The 16,434-nt window shown below is 34.6% G+C and overlaps 1 protein-coding gene across 11 annotated transcripts in view; it reads right to left on the reverse strand.

Annotated features, from left to right (window-relative positions):
* ATP13A3 (ATPase 13A3) overlaps positions 1-16,434 on the reverse strand; it is an 80,182-nt gene that overhangs the window by 46,769 nt on the left and 16,979 nt on the right. For 7 of the 11 annotated variants that reach the window (XR_014263392.1, XR_014263393.1, XM_082461007.1 and 4 more), the window contains 8 exons: positions 8,953-9,051; positions 8,337-8,510; positions 7,510-7,692; positions 7,131-7,201; positions 5,326-5,406; positions 4,099-4,168; positions 1,972-2,106; positions 1,421-1,493 (listed from right to left, as the gene is read on the reverse strand). Coding sequence is in view for 9 of the 11 variants with exons in the window: in XM_082461011.1 (XP_082317137.1) it covers positions 1,421-1,493; positions 1,972-2,106; positions 4,099-4,168; positions 5,326-5,406; positions 7,131-7,201; positions 7,510-7,692; positions 8,337-8,510; positions 8,953-9,051 (886 nt within the window). In the remaining 2 variants the exon portion in view is untranslated. Of the gene's footprint in view, positions 1-1,420; positions 1,494-1,971; positions 2,107-4,098; positions 4,169-5,325; positions 5,407-7,130; positions 7,202-7,509; positions 7,693-8,336; positions 8,511-8,952; positions 9,052-14,787; positions 14,846-14,878; positions 14,942-16,011; positions 16,187-16,434 lie in introns of all 11 variants that reach the window. The other 4 variants (XM_082461008.1, XM_082461009.1, XM_082461006.1 and 1 more) reach the window with 4 other exon arrangements.

The raw sequence follows: 16,434 nt of genomic DNA on the forward strand, positions 1-16,434 counted from the left end.
TCTTCATTTCTTAATAAAGTCCCTTATTTTAAAAGCGTGACTCAATGCCTTAATGCCACTTGAAATTCTAACCCTCTTAGGTGTACCGAGAAACTAAATATCAGTGCTCTGTTGGACTATACAAAGGGGATAAGGAAGCTAAACACTGAGCAGTGCATCTGTCCTAGCATCCCCAGGATCTTCGGCAGCGGCAGAGTGGGAAGAGGAGGAGCACCAATAAGCTACACATCTAAGACTGCAGCTCGGGGAGGCAGATACTATCAGCTAGTACTCTAGCAAGTGACCAGGAAGCGCAAGGAAGAAAGCAACCTGCCAGGCCAACTTGGGTTTACACCTGGATGTAGTATACTGAGACAAGAGAATGCAGACTGATTTGGTTTTCCTGATCAATCAAAGCAACTACTGTCTCCAAGGCCCATAATGCTGTGCTGCCTCCCCTTCATCTCCTTTACCTCTTCAATATCTCACCAAACTAATGTATCCAAAACATTACCCTTCCCTACAATCCTGCTTCTCCTCCAGTGTTTCCTATTTAATTAAATGACACCAACATCCATGCCCCAGCCTGACACCACTGTATCACCTTGCATCCAATGAATCATCAAATCTTGTTCAATGCCCACATTTAAGTATCTTTCAAACCCATCTCACCACTCTCCATCTCCACAACCCTCACCCTGATTCATTTCATGCCTTCAATATTAATCCCCTCTAAATAAGTTCGAACATGGCAGCCAGACTGATTTTTTCAAATAGGCAAATATGATCATATCACTCTCCTACTTAAAACCCTTCAGTGGCTTTCCACTGCCTTTTGGGAGAGTCCAAATCCCTTAACAAGCCTTAAAAGGCTGTCCACTATCTAGTTGCTGCATCTGCCACACTGAATTTCTTTCAGTTATTACAATGACCAAACTCTCTCTAATACCCAGGCCTCTGGGCAATTAGAACCCTCCTCTATCCCTCTCTCACCCCCACCTTACCACACTCTCCTACTTTTTATCTGTCTAATTCAATCACTTAAGAATACTTTTTCAAAGAAGGCATCCTTGACACCTACAGTAAATGAGCTCTAATATCTAACCCTGACTTCTCCCTATCATAGCATTTATCACACTTTACTGTTTCTGTTTATCATCTGTCTTTCCAACTAGACTGAAGTTCAATGATGGCAAGGACTATGTCCATCCACTGTATCCTAAGAGCCTAGTATAGTATCTGTCACATTATAGAAAAATACAATTTCACATAAATGAAAGAATTTGATACAGAAACATGAGTACAAATCCAAACACACATTTTTATTTCTTATGGAAATAAGTGTATATATAAAATATACTGGGCTTGCTTCACACATTAGTGCTCAGTGGAAATCTTTTTAAATTTACTTTTCCAAGAGTAAACTGAAGTACTTACTTACCTTCATTTACTCTGCAAACTGAAACTCTCACAGTACTGTGAGCTGCCACCATGTCATGCAACATAATATATTGCTGAATCGGGGAAAAAAATTTTAACTCGTTAATATAAACTAACTCTTCAAGCTATTAGAAAGCAAGGGTAATATAAAATAAGGTAAGCTAAAATAATAAATTCATATTACTCTGCCTTTGAAAAGGTCAAGACCAAAAGATTCAAAGATCATTCAATGTTTTAGCTCAAAACATTAGACAAAATAAGAAGCACTTTAATGAGACAGCCCTGAAAACAGCAGAATCAGCCCTCCAGTATTCCAGTCTTAGATAAGCAACTATAGATCCTACAGCCTCAAAGCAGTCAAGCGATACTTTGACTCTTAAAAAGCAGCTGCCTTCCCCCACCTCAAAAAAGAGGGAAAGGGAGTACATATTCACATAACTAAAAGAATAACTGTATGGAGTACTTACTTTATACCAAGTATCATTCTACACACCTTACGTGTTATTACAAAATACAAACACAGTTGTGAAACCCATAATAAATTGGACTTACCTTTCTAATGGCATATAGGGAGCTTATAATTGATACTACAGACATAATCACAATGGCTATAGCATAGTAATAGTATTCATCTGTGCTCCACAGTATAACACTGAACAGCTGGAAAATGTAAAATGGGTTGAGAACCTAAAAAACAAGATTTTTAAGTCAAATTGAATGAGATATTTATAACCATACAGATTTAAGAAATAACCAACAGGATACTTACAGGATAAGCTCTGTAGTATCCTAGGGTAACAAGTAACTACCCAAAGAGCAGGGCAAGATGTTACTTTTTTTTTTTTTTACCATCAAACTACTAGAGTTTGACTAAATAAGCTTAATTTATTTGAATCCACTTAGATTCATACCAAACCCAAATACAGATTCAGCTAGAAACAGCTAACGTGTGTGAATTTAGCTGTTCTTCATTCTGCTTTAGCAATAAAATACATTTACTTTCAATAATTACTGTGCTGCTAAAGGATACAAAAACTTTTAACCAACTGGAACAAACGTTTACTTATGAACTCGAAGCACTAATTTACTTCTAAGTCAAAGGTTCACTGGAGTCCAAAGAGAAGACAAATATGAAATAAGTTACACTGTTTTGCTTTCTCTAAGGAAATAATTAAGTATTAAAACCTGAATAAAATTAAAAAGATAAGGAGTCCTGGCAATGGACTTTGTTTACCCAAATTTTATAGTATTTTACCAATTTCATTAATAACCCCCCAGTGTTTTGAAATTGATGCTTCTGTACTTTTTAAAGCACTTTCACATATATAGTCCCATTTTACTTCAAAATCAAATGAGATGGGCTTCCCTGGTGGCCCAGTGGCTAAGAATCCGCCGGCCAATGCATGGGGACACGGGTTCGAGCCCTGGTCCGGGAAGACCCTACATGCCCCGGAGCAACTAAGCCCGTGCGCCACAACTACTCAGCCTGCACTCTAGAGCCTGCGAGCCACAACTACTGAAGCCCACGTGCCTAGAGCCCGCGCTCCGCAACAAGAGAATCCATTGCAATGAGAAACCCACACACCGCAATGAAGAGCAGCCCCCGCTCACTGCAACTAAAGAAAGCCCGCGCGGCAACGAATACCCAAAGCAGCCATAAATAAATAAATTAAATAAATAAATAAATAAAAGTTCCCTTTAAAAAAAAAAATCAAATGAGATCATTAAAGGACTTCCTACAATTTTACCAATAAAGGAGCAGCAGGGAGCAAGGTCTTCTAATGACCAAAGCTAGTTACTGATGAAGTCTCATTATAAACCAGTGTTTCTAATTCCTAATCATTACACTTTGCTATGCTCTAAAGCAGCATTATATGGCCACTCTCAGGAACTGACGGAAAACAATGTGTACCTTCTACTAATAGTATTCACCCAATACAGCTAATTCTATACTGTAGCCCCAAACCAGAAAGAAGACTGGAGAGCCTAACTCTCCTAGGCAAAACCACTTACTCCTTCCTTTACATGCCTGCAATCCCTCATTCCCACCGCTTCTACGGCTCTTACAACTGAAGGGTCACCACAGTAACTACTGACATGTATTCCTCCTGGGCTAAAGTGCAAGCTCCTCATTGTTACTCATCATGTCATGTTTTTAATTCCAAACTTCTGGCACAATGCCTAGTTCCTAAGAGTGTACCACATGAAGAAAACATGATTAATTGTTTTTAAAATTAGGGGGAGGGACTTCCCTGGTCGTCCAGTGGTTAAGACTCCATGCTTCCACTGCAGAGGACACAGGTTCGATCCCTGGTCAGGGAACTAAGATCCCACATGCCACGCAGTGCAGCCAAAAAAATTAGCAGGAAAAAAGAAAAGACAGCTGTATACATCTGTAAAATAGGGCAAGGTTTAGATGTGCAACTTCCTGAGAGTAAAAAAAAAAAAAAAAATCTACAGACAAGAAAAGAAAAAACTTAGACAAAATAAAAAAGTAATCACGCTCCCAAATTACTGATCTATCAGAGGAATATCTTTCTGCCCTTCCAAGTAAAAAAATAAGCAAAGAGAAGTTAGGAAACAAAAAACCAAGGATATCTTCTTATTACTTAAATCCTGGCTCTTTTCAATTGACAAACCTATTGATCACAAATGTTGAGACAAGTACAATTGTCTTACCTCCTTAATTAGAAGCTTAAAAACTGAAGGCACTTTCACAGCAATTTCATTTACTCCATAAAGCAATTTTCTATAAGAGGAAAATACAATAATAATAATATTACATTATATTATATCATAATAGTACAATTTAGGGAAGGCATTGCATCAGATAAGGCTCAAACCACCGACTGCTCCTTAAATCCAGAACTTAAACATTCATGTTTCTAAACAGTTGTCTTCTACAATTTAAATTCTCTATCTACAGTATTTAAATCAATGTAGTCCATACTGGATAACTATACTATTATCTCTTTATCTTTTTGTGTGACAAGTACCTTTCCCACTAGTCTATAATAACTATATCAGCAAAAGACTTTCTTTTCCATCCATGAACACAATACATCTCAACAATTTTGAATTGCAATCAATTTTTGCAAGAGACTACATAAGTAAATTTGAGGGGTCCTGTACTATTTTTCTAATAAGAATACTGTACTAAAAATGTTTATTTCAAAACATTATACATTTGGCTTTTTTTAATGCTTAAGTTGCTTAAAATCTTCCACTTAAATTCCTTATAATAGTACTTTCTATATGATACATTAATTCTTGCCTTTTATGAAGTAGAAGCCTGAATGAATGAATTTATATTCCAGCCCTTTGAAAGAACATGCTATAGGAGTACAAGAAAATTTCTAATGTAGTTTGAAAAAGGCATTTATCTCTACGATATGTAATAGACTGGTATACTTTTATACTTTACCAAAGAATAACACTATAAAAAGGATTATGTCTCCCAATTTACAAATTTTCATTGTGGTAAATTTGAGCTCATGCTTACAATTCCCAACATTTCAGTAAATCTAAGATTTGAACTGTAAGACATTCCATGATTTTATGTACTATCAAGAAAGATAAAAATGCTGTCAAGTAAAGGATGACACTCCACCCACTGTATGACACACCCTCCTTATAGAGATGCTAAAATGCAGGGAAGTGTGCACCTTAGAACTGATGAAATACAGTATATTATCAGGGATATTCACTTCAAAATCAGCTTCAACATTTTTATAATTCTTAAACTGAGAGACAATGTTACCCAAATAAAATATCAATAAGTTGTCAACTACTATAATACTTAAATACCTGTTAATATTACAACTATATGGTAAAAGGGTAGACTATATACACTACTTTATTTAGGAATTTTGACAATAGATCTAACTTTAGTTGGATAAAAATTACCTGTAGGCATGCATCCCCTTTGTCAGTCCTGCACTATGCTTTTCATAAATTGACGTACAAGAAACACCTTCATCCAGTCCCCTAAATAAATCCAAAGTTTTTACTTTAAACAAAGTTTAAAATATCCAAATTTCTCAATGCCTCATTTTTCTATATTCCTGGTTTTAAAGTGTGACTTCCTTACAAATAGAAACCCCTAACAAAAACTGAGATATGGATGAGAATTTTTAAATCTCCAATTCCTAAGATAAAACAATAATGAAAGGTGTAAGTCTCAAATGTGGCAACTTTCTAAATAATCCAACGTATCACATAATAAGATGGCTCTCAATACTCAAGCTTATGTAACAATATTGTTATCCTTTAAGTCTGTGCCAAAGTTGTAAGAGCTAATAATTAATAAAATTAAAGTATGACTAACTCAAGAATTCCAAACTAAAGGTTAAAAAGTTTTTGCTTTTTATCTAGTTTCCCCTCTTCAATTTTTAACCTTCACTCTAAGAAGTCCTACTCATTTTTCTTTCTACAAAAGCATCAATCTAAATCCTTCCCTCATCTAATACATACTGAGAAGAGAAGTGCTGAATCTGTATGAGTCACAGGCAATGTCTAAAATCTGTAACAATTAAAACTGGGATTCAACTAGCATATCTACTTTCCGCCACAAATGTCTTAATTATGCTTATTTTAACTGAGATGCTATTCAGAAAAACTCTAAAGAGAATCTAACACATCATTTAACTCCAATCCTTTTCTACTTTTTTCGGATAGAAAAACCAAGCTCCATGATTAGCTGCTATCACTGGGATAAGTTTAAATTCTACAAGTTGGTATGGTTGGCAAAGGCTACACAGCAAGTATGTTTGACTCTGTTTTCCCACTGAGGTTGATTACTTCTCCAAAGGTAGCAGGGATCAGCTCCAAGTCAAAATTTTTTTAAAAAACAAAATGACAGTTTATAGGCAGTGTTCTATAAAGAAAGCAATGGTTCTTAACTACGAATGGTCTTCAGAGGCAGGCGTGTGGAATTGCCCTGCTCCATTCCAGAATATACCAATTCTTTAGCGTCTGAGGAACAAAATCCAGGCATGAAAATTTTAAATGTTCACAAGGTGATTCTTTTTTTATTGCTAATATTAAGAATTCCTTTGCCACTCTCAAGCAACGATACTTAACGAGTGTTTATAATAATCACTTTAACAGCAATAAAAACAGAATCCTAGTTAATTTAGTACTTATATAATTTGAAGCCTCCACAAAAAATAAATTTTAAAGGATTATTCCAATCTGTCCTACCCAAGGCTTAACTTGTTTGATGATGTCCCATCTTTATCCACATATTAAAGTGAAATTTATGTTTGTCTATCACTCCATCCCTCAAATACGAGTGGATGGAACTGTCAGGAAATTGAGAGGTGATAATTCAGATACTCTGACAGGCTAAAAGGTACACTCAAAATTCACTTTGAGGTGAACCCTCAAAAAGAAAAAGAACTGACAGACTAAACGGTATACTCAAAATTCACTTTGAGATGAATCCTCAAAAAGAAAAGGACTCAGACTGGATTTTGGGAGCATACTGCTTCTAACTTTTATGTAAATTTTGCCAAGGTACAAGTTGCAGATAGGATTTATTCTAAAATGGTTATTAAGTATTCAAATAACACCAAGGAGTTATTAATGAACAAGTGAATGAAAGTTAGGTAACAAAAACCTCTTCAATTTTATGTAACACTAAAATGAATTCTTTTCTAGCTAAAACATTATCAAGATACTCATAATCCAAACAAAAGAAAAGTACGTACTTTAAGAAAACAAAATTGTGAAGGGTATCATTCCAGAAGTATTTTACACTATGGTGGGTGAAACAACGAATCTGCAGAACATACATAAAGGTTACACCAAAGAGCATTATTATCACTTGTTAACAATTAAGGTTACTAACACAAATTTAGCATACAGTATAATAACTATTAAAATTAAAGCAATCACATGTGACATGTAATCTATTTCTTCTAGTAAATAACTAAACTGTTATATACAATGATAAATAGGCATTTTATATGCATATAATTTTATCTCAAACCAAAAAAACTGCAAGTACAAAATTATAGACTATCTGTAATAGTACAAAGTGTAACAATTCTGGTTCTTAAAGGAACTTTGAGACTAAGATCACAATACCTGTTGTGATTGAGGCTGTGAATATTTATTCATCTCAAGCCTATTCTCTTCAGCCAGATTTTCAGTTAAGTGAACTGCATGGCCATTCGAAACCTTATTAGCCATAGATTTTGGGCTTGAAAATGGGGGAGTTTCCAGAGAAAGAAAGCGAATTTTTGCACAAAACCACATTCTGAATTCATCCTTAGAAGAGAAAGGAATAAGGATAAAGTGTCAATTATGCATATTACATAACCATATATATTTGGTTTCTATTCTTTACACGATATATTATTTACTTATCTCTAATTGAGAAAGTGTCACTTTCTACTCATTAAATGTTAAACCATTTCACGAAGATGCATAAATTCAAACATGAAGTGCTTTCAACTGCTCACCATTTTATGTCATACTTCACTGAGAGGATCTCATAAAAGATCATAATTTCTTAATTTATCCAACTATATACTGAGACTAGATACTAAAGCCTCTTATAAAATGCTTCCAATTAGGATTTTAAAACAAATCCTAGGGTGCAACAGCATCGCAGAGTAGAAGAGATCTGGGATACAGTCCTGTCAAGTGACCTTGATACACCGACCATTGATCCAATCTCTCAGTGCCTCAAGAACTATAAAAAAGGGTAGATGTGATCATTTTTAAGATTCCTTTAAAGTCTAATCACTGGGATAATAGTCACTTCAAACACAGATGCTTTAGAAATACTAGGATTAGTATTCCTCATTGTATCCTAGCAGTGATGTTCTCTTCGTATTTTATTTTGAATACACACAAAGACATTATTTTACTCCTCAAATAATCAGCTACAAGTAAACACGTGGACTTACAGTAGTCCTCAGCAGCACCACTTCACAGTCCTTAACTGCAGCTCTAATACAGGTTGCCTTTACCCGCCACTCGGGCATCCAATAGAGGAGCAGGAGAAGAAAGCCGCCAGTACACACCACTCCGAGAGAAACTATGGCAAGCTTCCAGCGACACAAATTATAGCCATAAATCTCCTGCATGGACACAGTGATTACACATCAAGTGACATGAGAGGTAAATTTCAAAGTGACAACCCTATCTTTCCCCCCACATACCACCAACGAAGACTTGAGTTTTATTAAGCTGACTTTAAACATTTTTTATAAATGGAAAATTAGAAATTTTGCATTTGGGATATATTTAAGCATTAGCTAATGTAACTTCTTAAATTATCAAATGAAAAAACATATCTATTTCCTTTAAGTTTTAACAGTTCACAAGTGAAACAGGAACTATACTGGAACCAGAGGTGTTACATAATCCCAACTCAAAAACACAGTCAGAAGGAAGACAGCACACTGATTTAGCTGTTGTTTTATTGTATTTTAGTTTAGCAGTTTTTTTTAATATACTTTTCTACTTCCCTAGAAATATAAATTCTTCACACTTTATAAGTGTATTATAAAAGCTGGTTACCATTTCATCTTCTTGTCCCTGGTTGATAGTCTTTCTTTCTTCTTTGTCCATATCTACAGTGTTTGGAAAGGTCTTGTGCTTCAGAACAATTGAAGATAACTGAGGGAAAGAGGAACAAATATTAGAACATTATTTTGTATCTTGGTAGACTATATCGGATAGTAACTTCATACTACCAGATTTCTTGTTTTGATACAAGTTTAACTGATATTTAAGTAGTCACTAAAGTGTTGATTCTCATGACATTTTCAATGGTGTGCCAGTTCTTGAAACTGCCTGGCTTACTACTATCACAAAACTTGGCAGATTTCATTAATTAATTTATACTAGCACTAGCCTTGCTACAAAGCCATTTAAATTCTGAGAGAAACTATTACTATAGACTCTTCCTTTTTCATTCCCCAGACTCATCTACTGAGCACCTATCACATGTATGGCAATTGCTGGGTTAATCTCTAAGGCAGGTGTACCTCTATTGGAGACCGCTCAACTGACTATCTCATTCTGATTCCAAGTCCACTGATCAATCTTATTGTTCCTGACTACCCATAATGCTTGTGTAGGAAAAAATTCATTGAGCCCACTGACAAAAATTTTTTTCCTGTATTAAAAAACAGATTAATGTCAAATATTAGACATTCAGCCACACATTAAAGAGAGCTGCAAAATGTAAAACAATGCCAGTTTTCTCGTTGTTTTTTTTTTTGCTTCTGGAAACTATATATATTTTTGGAAAATATGTTACTTAACATGTAGTATCTATTACTGTTCTATTAAATTAATATTCTTAAAGATCTATAAAAACTAATGTGGCGATAACAGGTATAACACACATAAACAAAAGCTCCTTAGGGTTCACAATAGTTTTCAAGAATGTAAAACGGTCTGAGCCCTGAGTCCAAAGAGTTTGAGAGCCACTGCTTTAGACTAGGCTGATCTCTGCAGAACACAGTGGGAATATTACCTCCCTCATTCCAGATGCCATACCTCCACTCATCTATATGGTGTATAGTACAAGTCTGACACATGGTAGGCACTCAAAAAATACTTGCTGAATGAATGACCTGATAAAGAATTTGTGCTAAGACAGCAATAGCCACATGTAATGTTTACATGATATGAATTAATAGCAAAGTAAAACCAACTGCAGTATTTCAAGTTAATCCCCCCCCCATAAGACTACTGAAATCTCCTGATTTATGTCATCAACAAAATGACCAATAAAAAATATTGATGCCTCCTGAATGGGCACTCAAAGTTTCTCTATCTTCTGGTAGCTCTGAAGACGGGGTTAGGGCTAGGTAGAGTCAGGGCTTTCCACAGAAATAAAATGCAAGAGTTTGATTACAAACAAACACACACACACAATATATTGGACTCAGTGCCATCTTGGAAAAGAAGCCTCAGAGGTATCTTGTTTCTCAGAGGAAAACAAGACACATTATCATACAAAACCTTTTAGGCAATTTAGTAACAATTTCTTCTCAGTCTAGGGTACTGTTACAGCCCTGAAAAGTATAGTACTAGAGTCATCCCACCATTGTAAGACTGTTCCATCAAACCAATACAACTTGAGGCAGCAGTTATTCTCAAGGGCTATACACCTGCTGCTATAGACTTTGGGTAGAATTAGCAAGTCCAACCTCCTTCCCTGTAGAAAAGATCAGCTGTTGTTGCCTGAACCTGTAAGGTTTAGTCCAATCCTGCAAGGTTTCAAATGTGTACATGCCTACCTTCAAAGGGTAATAAGGCAAAGGAACTCTGCCCTGACACTGTCCCCACTAAAGAATCCAGTCTGCAGTTCTTAACCTTTAATCCGTGGTTCTTCCGTAAGTTCTGGACTGTGTCTCAGGATCATCACTCAGGATTCACCAGAGTCATTTTTAACAACCAAAACATATAATTCTGATCCCCATTTCCCACCACCACCTAAAATATGTTTCTCGAGGGGAGGAACCTCTTCAAATTCTTAAATGGAGAGACTTCTGCTTCCAACCAAGACTAGCCCTCCTAACTAAAACAACAAAATGAATAAAATATATAAAACTATATCGTCTTCAAGGAACTGGACGTCAATGAAAGAAACTGATACAAAAATGGGTGAGCTCTACGATTGTCCCAGTTTACAAACTGAATAATTTACAGGATGCAAAAAAAAAAAAAAAAGTGTAGGACAGGAAACCCAGGGGGAGCCCAGCAATCTTCCTGAGTTGAAGAGATGAAGCTGAGAGTCTGGGGAGGCACCAAAGTGACTGGGTTTGCAGGGCAGATTACCAGAGAAGAGATATGTACAGAGAAGGAACACTGAAAATCTGCAAAGTGGTCCCTTCTCGAGTCTTCAGCTGAATACTGATCAGCACTTGTGTGTGAGGAAACTACCAAGACCAGGGGAAAATCCACCCAAAAGGTTTAAGGGGAAAAATGCATCAGGGCTCACACAGGGCTGGGAAGAGTACCTGTTGCCACCAATCACAGTGTAAAACCTCATTAGCTGCATGAAATCAGGAGGAGTACTCAGAGGGTTTTGCTTCAGTAGTGGGTTCGAATTAACCCAAAACTAAAAGCTACTCTGATCCTGCCTAACAAAACTTTTAAGACTTGAAAGAATAAAATTGTTTCCAAGTAACTTAACTGCTTCACAGAACACAGTCCAAGGAGATTTACAGGAATACAAAATATCCAGTTACAATGTCTGATATCCAATTAAAACTTAACAGGCTTGCAAAGAAGCAAGAAAATACGACCCACAGTGAGAAAAATCAATGGACAGAAGAGGACCTAGAACTGACAGAGATAATAGAACTGGTAGACAAGGACATTAAAATAACTGCTGCAACTATAGTTCATATGTTCAAAAAGCAAGAGGAAAGATTGATCATGTGAAGCAGAGACATGAAAAATATAAAAAAGAACCAAATCGAACATAAAATAAAAAGTACAATGTCTGACTATATATGATGCAAACTATCATATATAGAATGGATAAACAAGGTCCATGAAAAATACACTAGATGGGATTAACAGCAGATTCAATATTACACACAAAAAAAAAATCAATGAACTTGAAGATATAGTAATAGAAATATCCAAAATAAAAAATGGAGAGAAAAAGACTAGAGGGGAAAAAAAGCTAACATAACAGCATCAGTAAGCTGTGTGACAATCTCAAGCACCCTGATATACATGTAAGGCAGGAGGGAACAAAAAATATGTAATTCTATACTGGCCCCAAAATTTCCAGATTAGATGAAAAACTATAAGCCCACGGATCCAAGAAGTCCAACTAACACTAACCAAAGAACATAAGAAATTAAACCAAGGCATACCACCATCAAAACCCATGATGAAAAGTGGGTTTTATATATATATACACACACACACACACACACACGTATATATATATATACATGTATATATGTGTATATGTATATATATGTGTGTGTATATATATACATATATATATATATCTTGAAAGGAGCCACAGAAAAAAGACATGTCACATACAAAGGAAAATAAATAAAAATGACATTAAATTTCTTGCTAAAAACAATGCAGGTGAAAAGACAGCAGGGCAACATCTCTGAAGTACTGAGAAAAAGAAACTATTCCGAGAATTCTATACCCAGCAAAAATATCTTCCCAAATCAAAGGTGAAATAAAAGTCTTTTTCAGACCCAAAAGCTGGGAAAAATTCACCAGCAGAGAACCTACACTATTTAAAAAAAAAAAAAAAAAACTGTTAAGGGAATTCCTCAGATGGGGGAAAAAAAGATAACCAATGGTAATAAGGATCTCCACAAAGGATTGATGAGCACCAGAAATGGTAACTAAGTGGGTAACTATACATAGCAACAGCACAAAGAACATAGAGAAATGAAAGTACACTCTTATAATGCTCTTAAGAAAGTAGAAAAAGAACAGCAAGTTATACCCAGTGTAGGCACTTAAGGGAAAGACTAAAATTCAGAGAAGAAATAAATGAAATTTTAAAAAACAGAAAAATGATGGAAAAAATCAATGAAACCAAAATCTGGTTCTTTGACATTAATAAAATTGATCATTTCTAGTTAAACTCAAAGGGCGGGGGCACAAATTATCAATATCAGGAATAGAACAGGAGACATCGCTACAGATTATGCAGATATCAGAAGAATAATCAAGGAACCAACAAACAACTTTACGCAAACAAACCAACTTTTCTGCAGGTCTGAACTTACTTCCCAATAAAAAAACTTAAAACTTAAAAAAAAAAAAAATCTTTATCAATCAGGGGATGGCTGTGAGTTGATAACTGCTAAAGCTGACTTAAAAGCTGAGTGATGAAAAAAAATTAAAATTAAAATTAAAAAAGGAAAAAAAAAGCTGAGTGATGGTCCATGAGAGTTCATTATACTCATCTTTCTACTCTTTAATATGTATAAATTGTCCATAATGGAAAAGTTTTCTTAAATAAATAAAAGCCATCCATTTGCTAAAATATGGCACAAATGAACTTATCTATGAAACAGATTCAGAGACACAGTGAATGGACTTGTGGTTGCCAAGGGGGAGGGGGTGTGCAGGAGGGATGGATTGGGAGTTTGGGATTAGCAGATGCAAACTATCATATATAGAATGGATAAACAAGGCCCTACTGTATAGCACAGGGAACTATATTCAGTATCCTGTGATAAACCATAATGGAAAAAATATAAAAAGGAATGTGTGTATATATATATATATATATATGTACAATTGAATCACTTTGTTATACAGCAGAAATTAACCCAACACTGTAAATCAACTATACTTGAATTAAAAAAAAAAATTCACCCATCTGAAGTGAAAATAAAAGAAAATTTTCAGAGAAGAGTCATTCCTGGCACCAAGGGATATGAATCTTGAGGACTCTGCCTCTGAGTCCCAAATCTACTGACTCAACCTATTATGTTCAGGTATTATCCATAAACTCTTACCCCTGGGTTTTGAATCTAACTCTTCTTCACTCTTGTCTTTCATCCATTGCCTAGAAATATAGATGTACTTCCCCACTTCTGTAAATTCTAAGTGTTCAATGTAGAATATATTTGCAGATAAATAAGCATGCTTTTTATAATTTTAGAAAAAGAACTACCATTAAAATTCAATGTTTTCCTTAATTCCATATGCTCATAACTATTTAAAATCTTTTCCCCAAATATCTCTTGACAGAGTTCAAATTAGTCCAAGATAACTATATTTTCATCTCATCTTCTACAGGTAAAAACTGACCACAGCAAAAAAAAATACTCCAATTATTTTTAAATGAGCCATTACACATGGTGCACTGCCTACAACAATCTATGTTCATACTTTTCTAAATACAATTCTTGACCGTATTATCTCATTACTCTTTTTATAAGTGTTATTTCTCTGAAATTTAACTTACTTTTAAGGCAAAGTTCTTAAGTCTTACAAAATTTTACCAAAGATGAAATATTAAAAATAATTTAAGTAATTCAAATTAAAAGTTGTTCTAAAAGTCACCAATTACTATTCTCTATAAACATATTATACTTCATAGGAAATTACTAAGAATTCACTCTTCACATAAACTTTTAGTAAAACCCAGTGAGACAACTGCAACAGCTTACATTTAAAACATACACATACCATAAATGTATAAATTTTAAAAACATGTACATATATAGAAAGCCCTTAACATTTTTATGACATCATGAAGATAAAAATCTATATAACATATTTCAAAATATATTACTTACCAAGATGAAAATACATATTAAATACTATTCTACCATTTACCCAATTAGATATTTAAAACATTAATATCAAACTTCTAAAATCCATTTAACTTACAGAAGTACAACTTCCGGTGGTTTGCTTGAGTGCATGTGCTTTTTAATCAAGTCAATTTCTAGATCATAAAAAACAAAGAAATTTTTCTTACCAATAGCACTGTATCATCATTCCTTCCAACTGTTGATATTAGCAGAGCTTTCAAAAGCCGGCTCTTAATAACAAAAATAAAATGAAACTAAGCATAAAAATCCATTCAAATGACACTTTTCTGCCACATACTTGTTTGGGTTCTTTTTGAACTGTTTTCAAAATGACTAAGACAGTAAAATTTAGGATTTTTTAATGCTCCAATTTTAAATGGGTTTTCAGAAGATATACCTTCTGCCATCTGACTGCCACTGGAGAGCTCCTATTACTTGAATAAATCATATCTAGCTAGCATACTGAAGTCCCAATTCCACGGTGCATGACTGAGCCTTGATGTTATCTAAATAGCAAGCAGCTTATAGGCTATTGTGCTTAACCAAACCCTTCCTTGCATTTACAATGAACCTGATTTTTTTGTGTGAGTAAAAACAGCAGCACAGGACAAAGTGAAGCTATCAGGAATAAATCACACAAAATCTAATGCTAATTTTTGTGAAAGTTAACTCATTTTTTCACATTATGTAATTACTAAGAACCATTTAAGGTATAGTCTTAAATCCAGGGTTAAGGGTCAGATCTTATTTCCTAAAACAAGATGAGCTGGGCTTAACAAGCATAGACTCCCCACACCTAAGGCACCTTTGCTTCAAACCTGAGTTTCGCATTAGCTGTAACAACATTATATTATATGTAGAGGGTTTTCTTTGAGGATACTCAATGTCTGTGCTTAGATTTCCAAAGTAGGTAATTTTATGAGGTGAATTAGGGAATGGTCTGCCACTCAAGTAAAACCTCAAGCAAAGTAAATTCTGAATAAATATTTTTAATTTAATCTTTTACTTCTGTTGGTATTTGCCAACTTCAGGGAGATTGAAGTTAAAAAACTAAAATTAAAAATGTACTATTCAATATTTGCAAAACTAAATAAGTATTAAAAATTCTCAAATGATATTTTTTATAAGTTTGGAACATGTACTTCTTAAGTTTTAAAAAGTAAAACCGCACTAAAACTTTTGGGCCACCTTGTACTGTTGAAAAACAAAATGAATCATCCCACTTTATTTTGTAGTTCTAGGTTTTTTCCTGAGAATTAAACATACCTATACATATTAAATAAAGATTTGATAAACACACCTTTCAGGACCACAAAGCAAAGGGTGTTTTAAAGATTCTGAAGTATAAACAGCAATGCCAGCATTCTGTATTATTTCATCAATATTTCAATCAATATTATTTCATTGTCAAATTTGTAGCATCCACAGCAATTAAGATGACCTTCCGCAATTCAAAAGCAGTTCTACCTTTACAACTGAAATAAAATGCGCCCTATTAATATAAAATCCTAACTCTACTCACTGTCCAACCTTAATTTTAATATCTATACAAATATTTGTGTAAAAAGAATGAAAAACTCTCCATCTCCCAACAACAGTAACCGAATTGTGACAACTTTATGAGGGCAAAACTTAACACTTCAAGTCAGCTCCTAACAATAAGAATGACATAATATAATTTAATGAATACATGGAAATTTTACGAGGATACCAGCTAAATCTT

The sequence above is a fragment of the Balaenoptera physalus genome (assembly GCF_965194825.1).
Source record: "Balaenoptera physalus genome assembly, chromosome: 4".
In the NCBI taxonomy this organism is placed as follows: domain Eukaryota; kingdom Metazoa; phylum Chordata; class Mammalia; order Artiodactyla; family Balaenopteridae; genus Balaenoptera; species Balaenoptera physalus.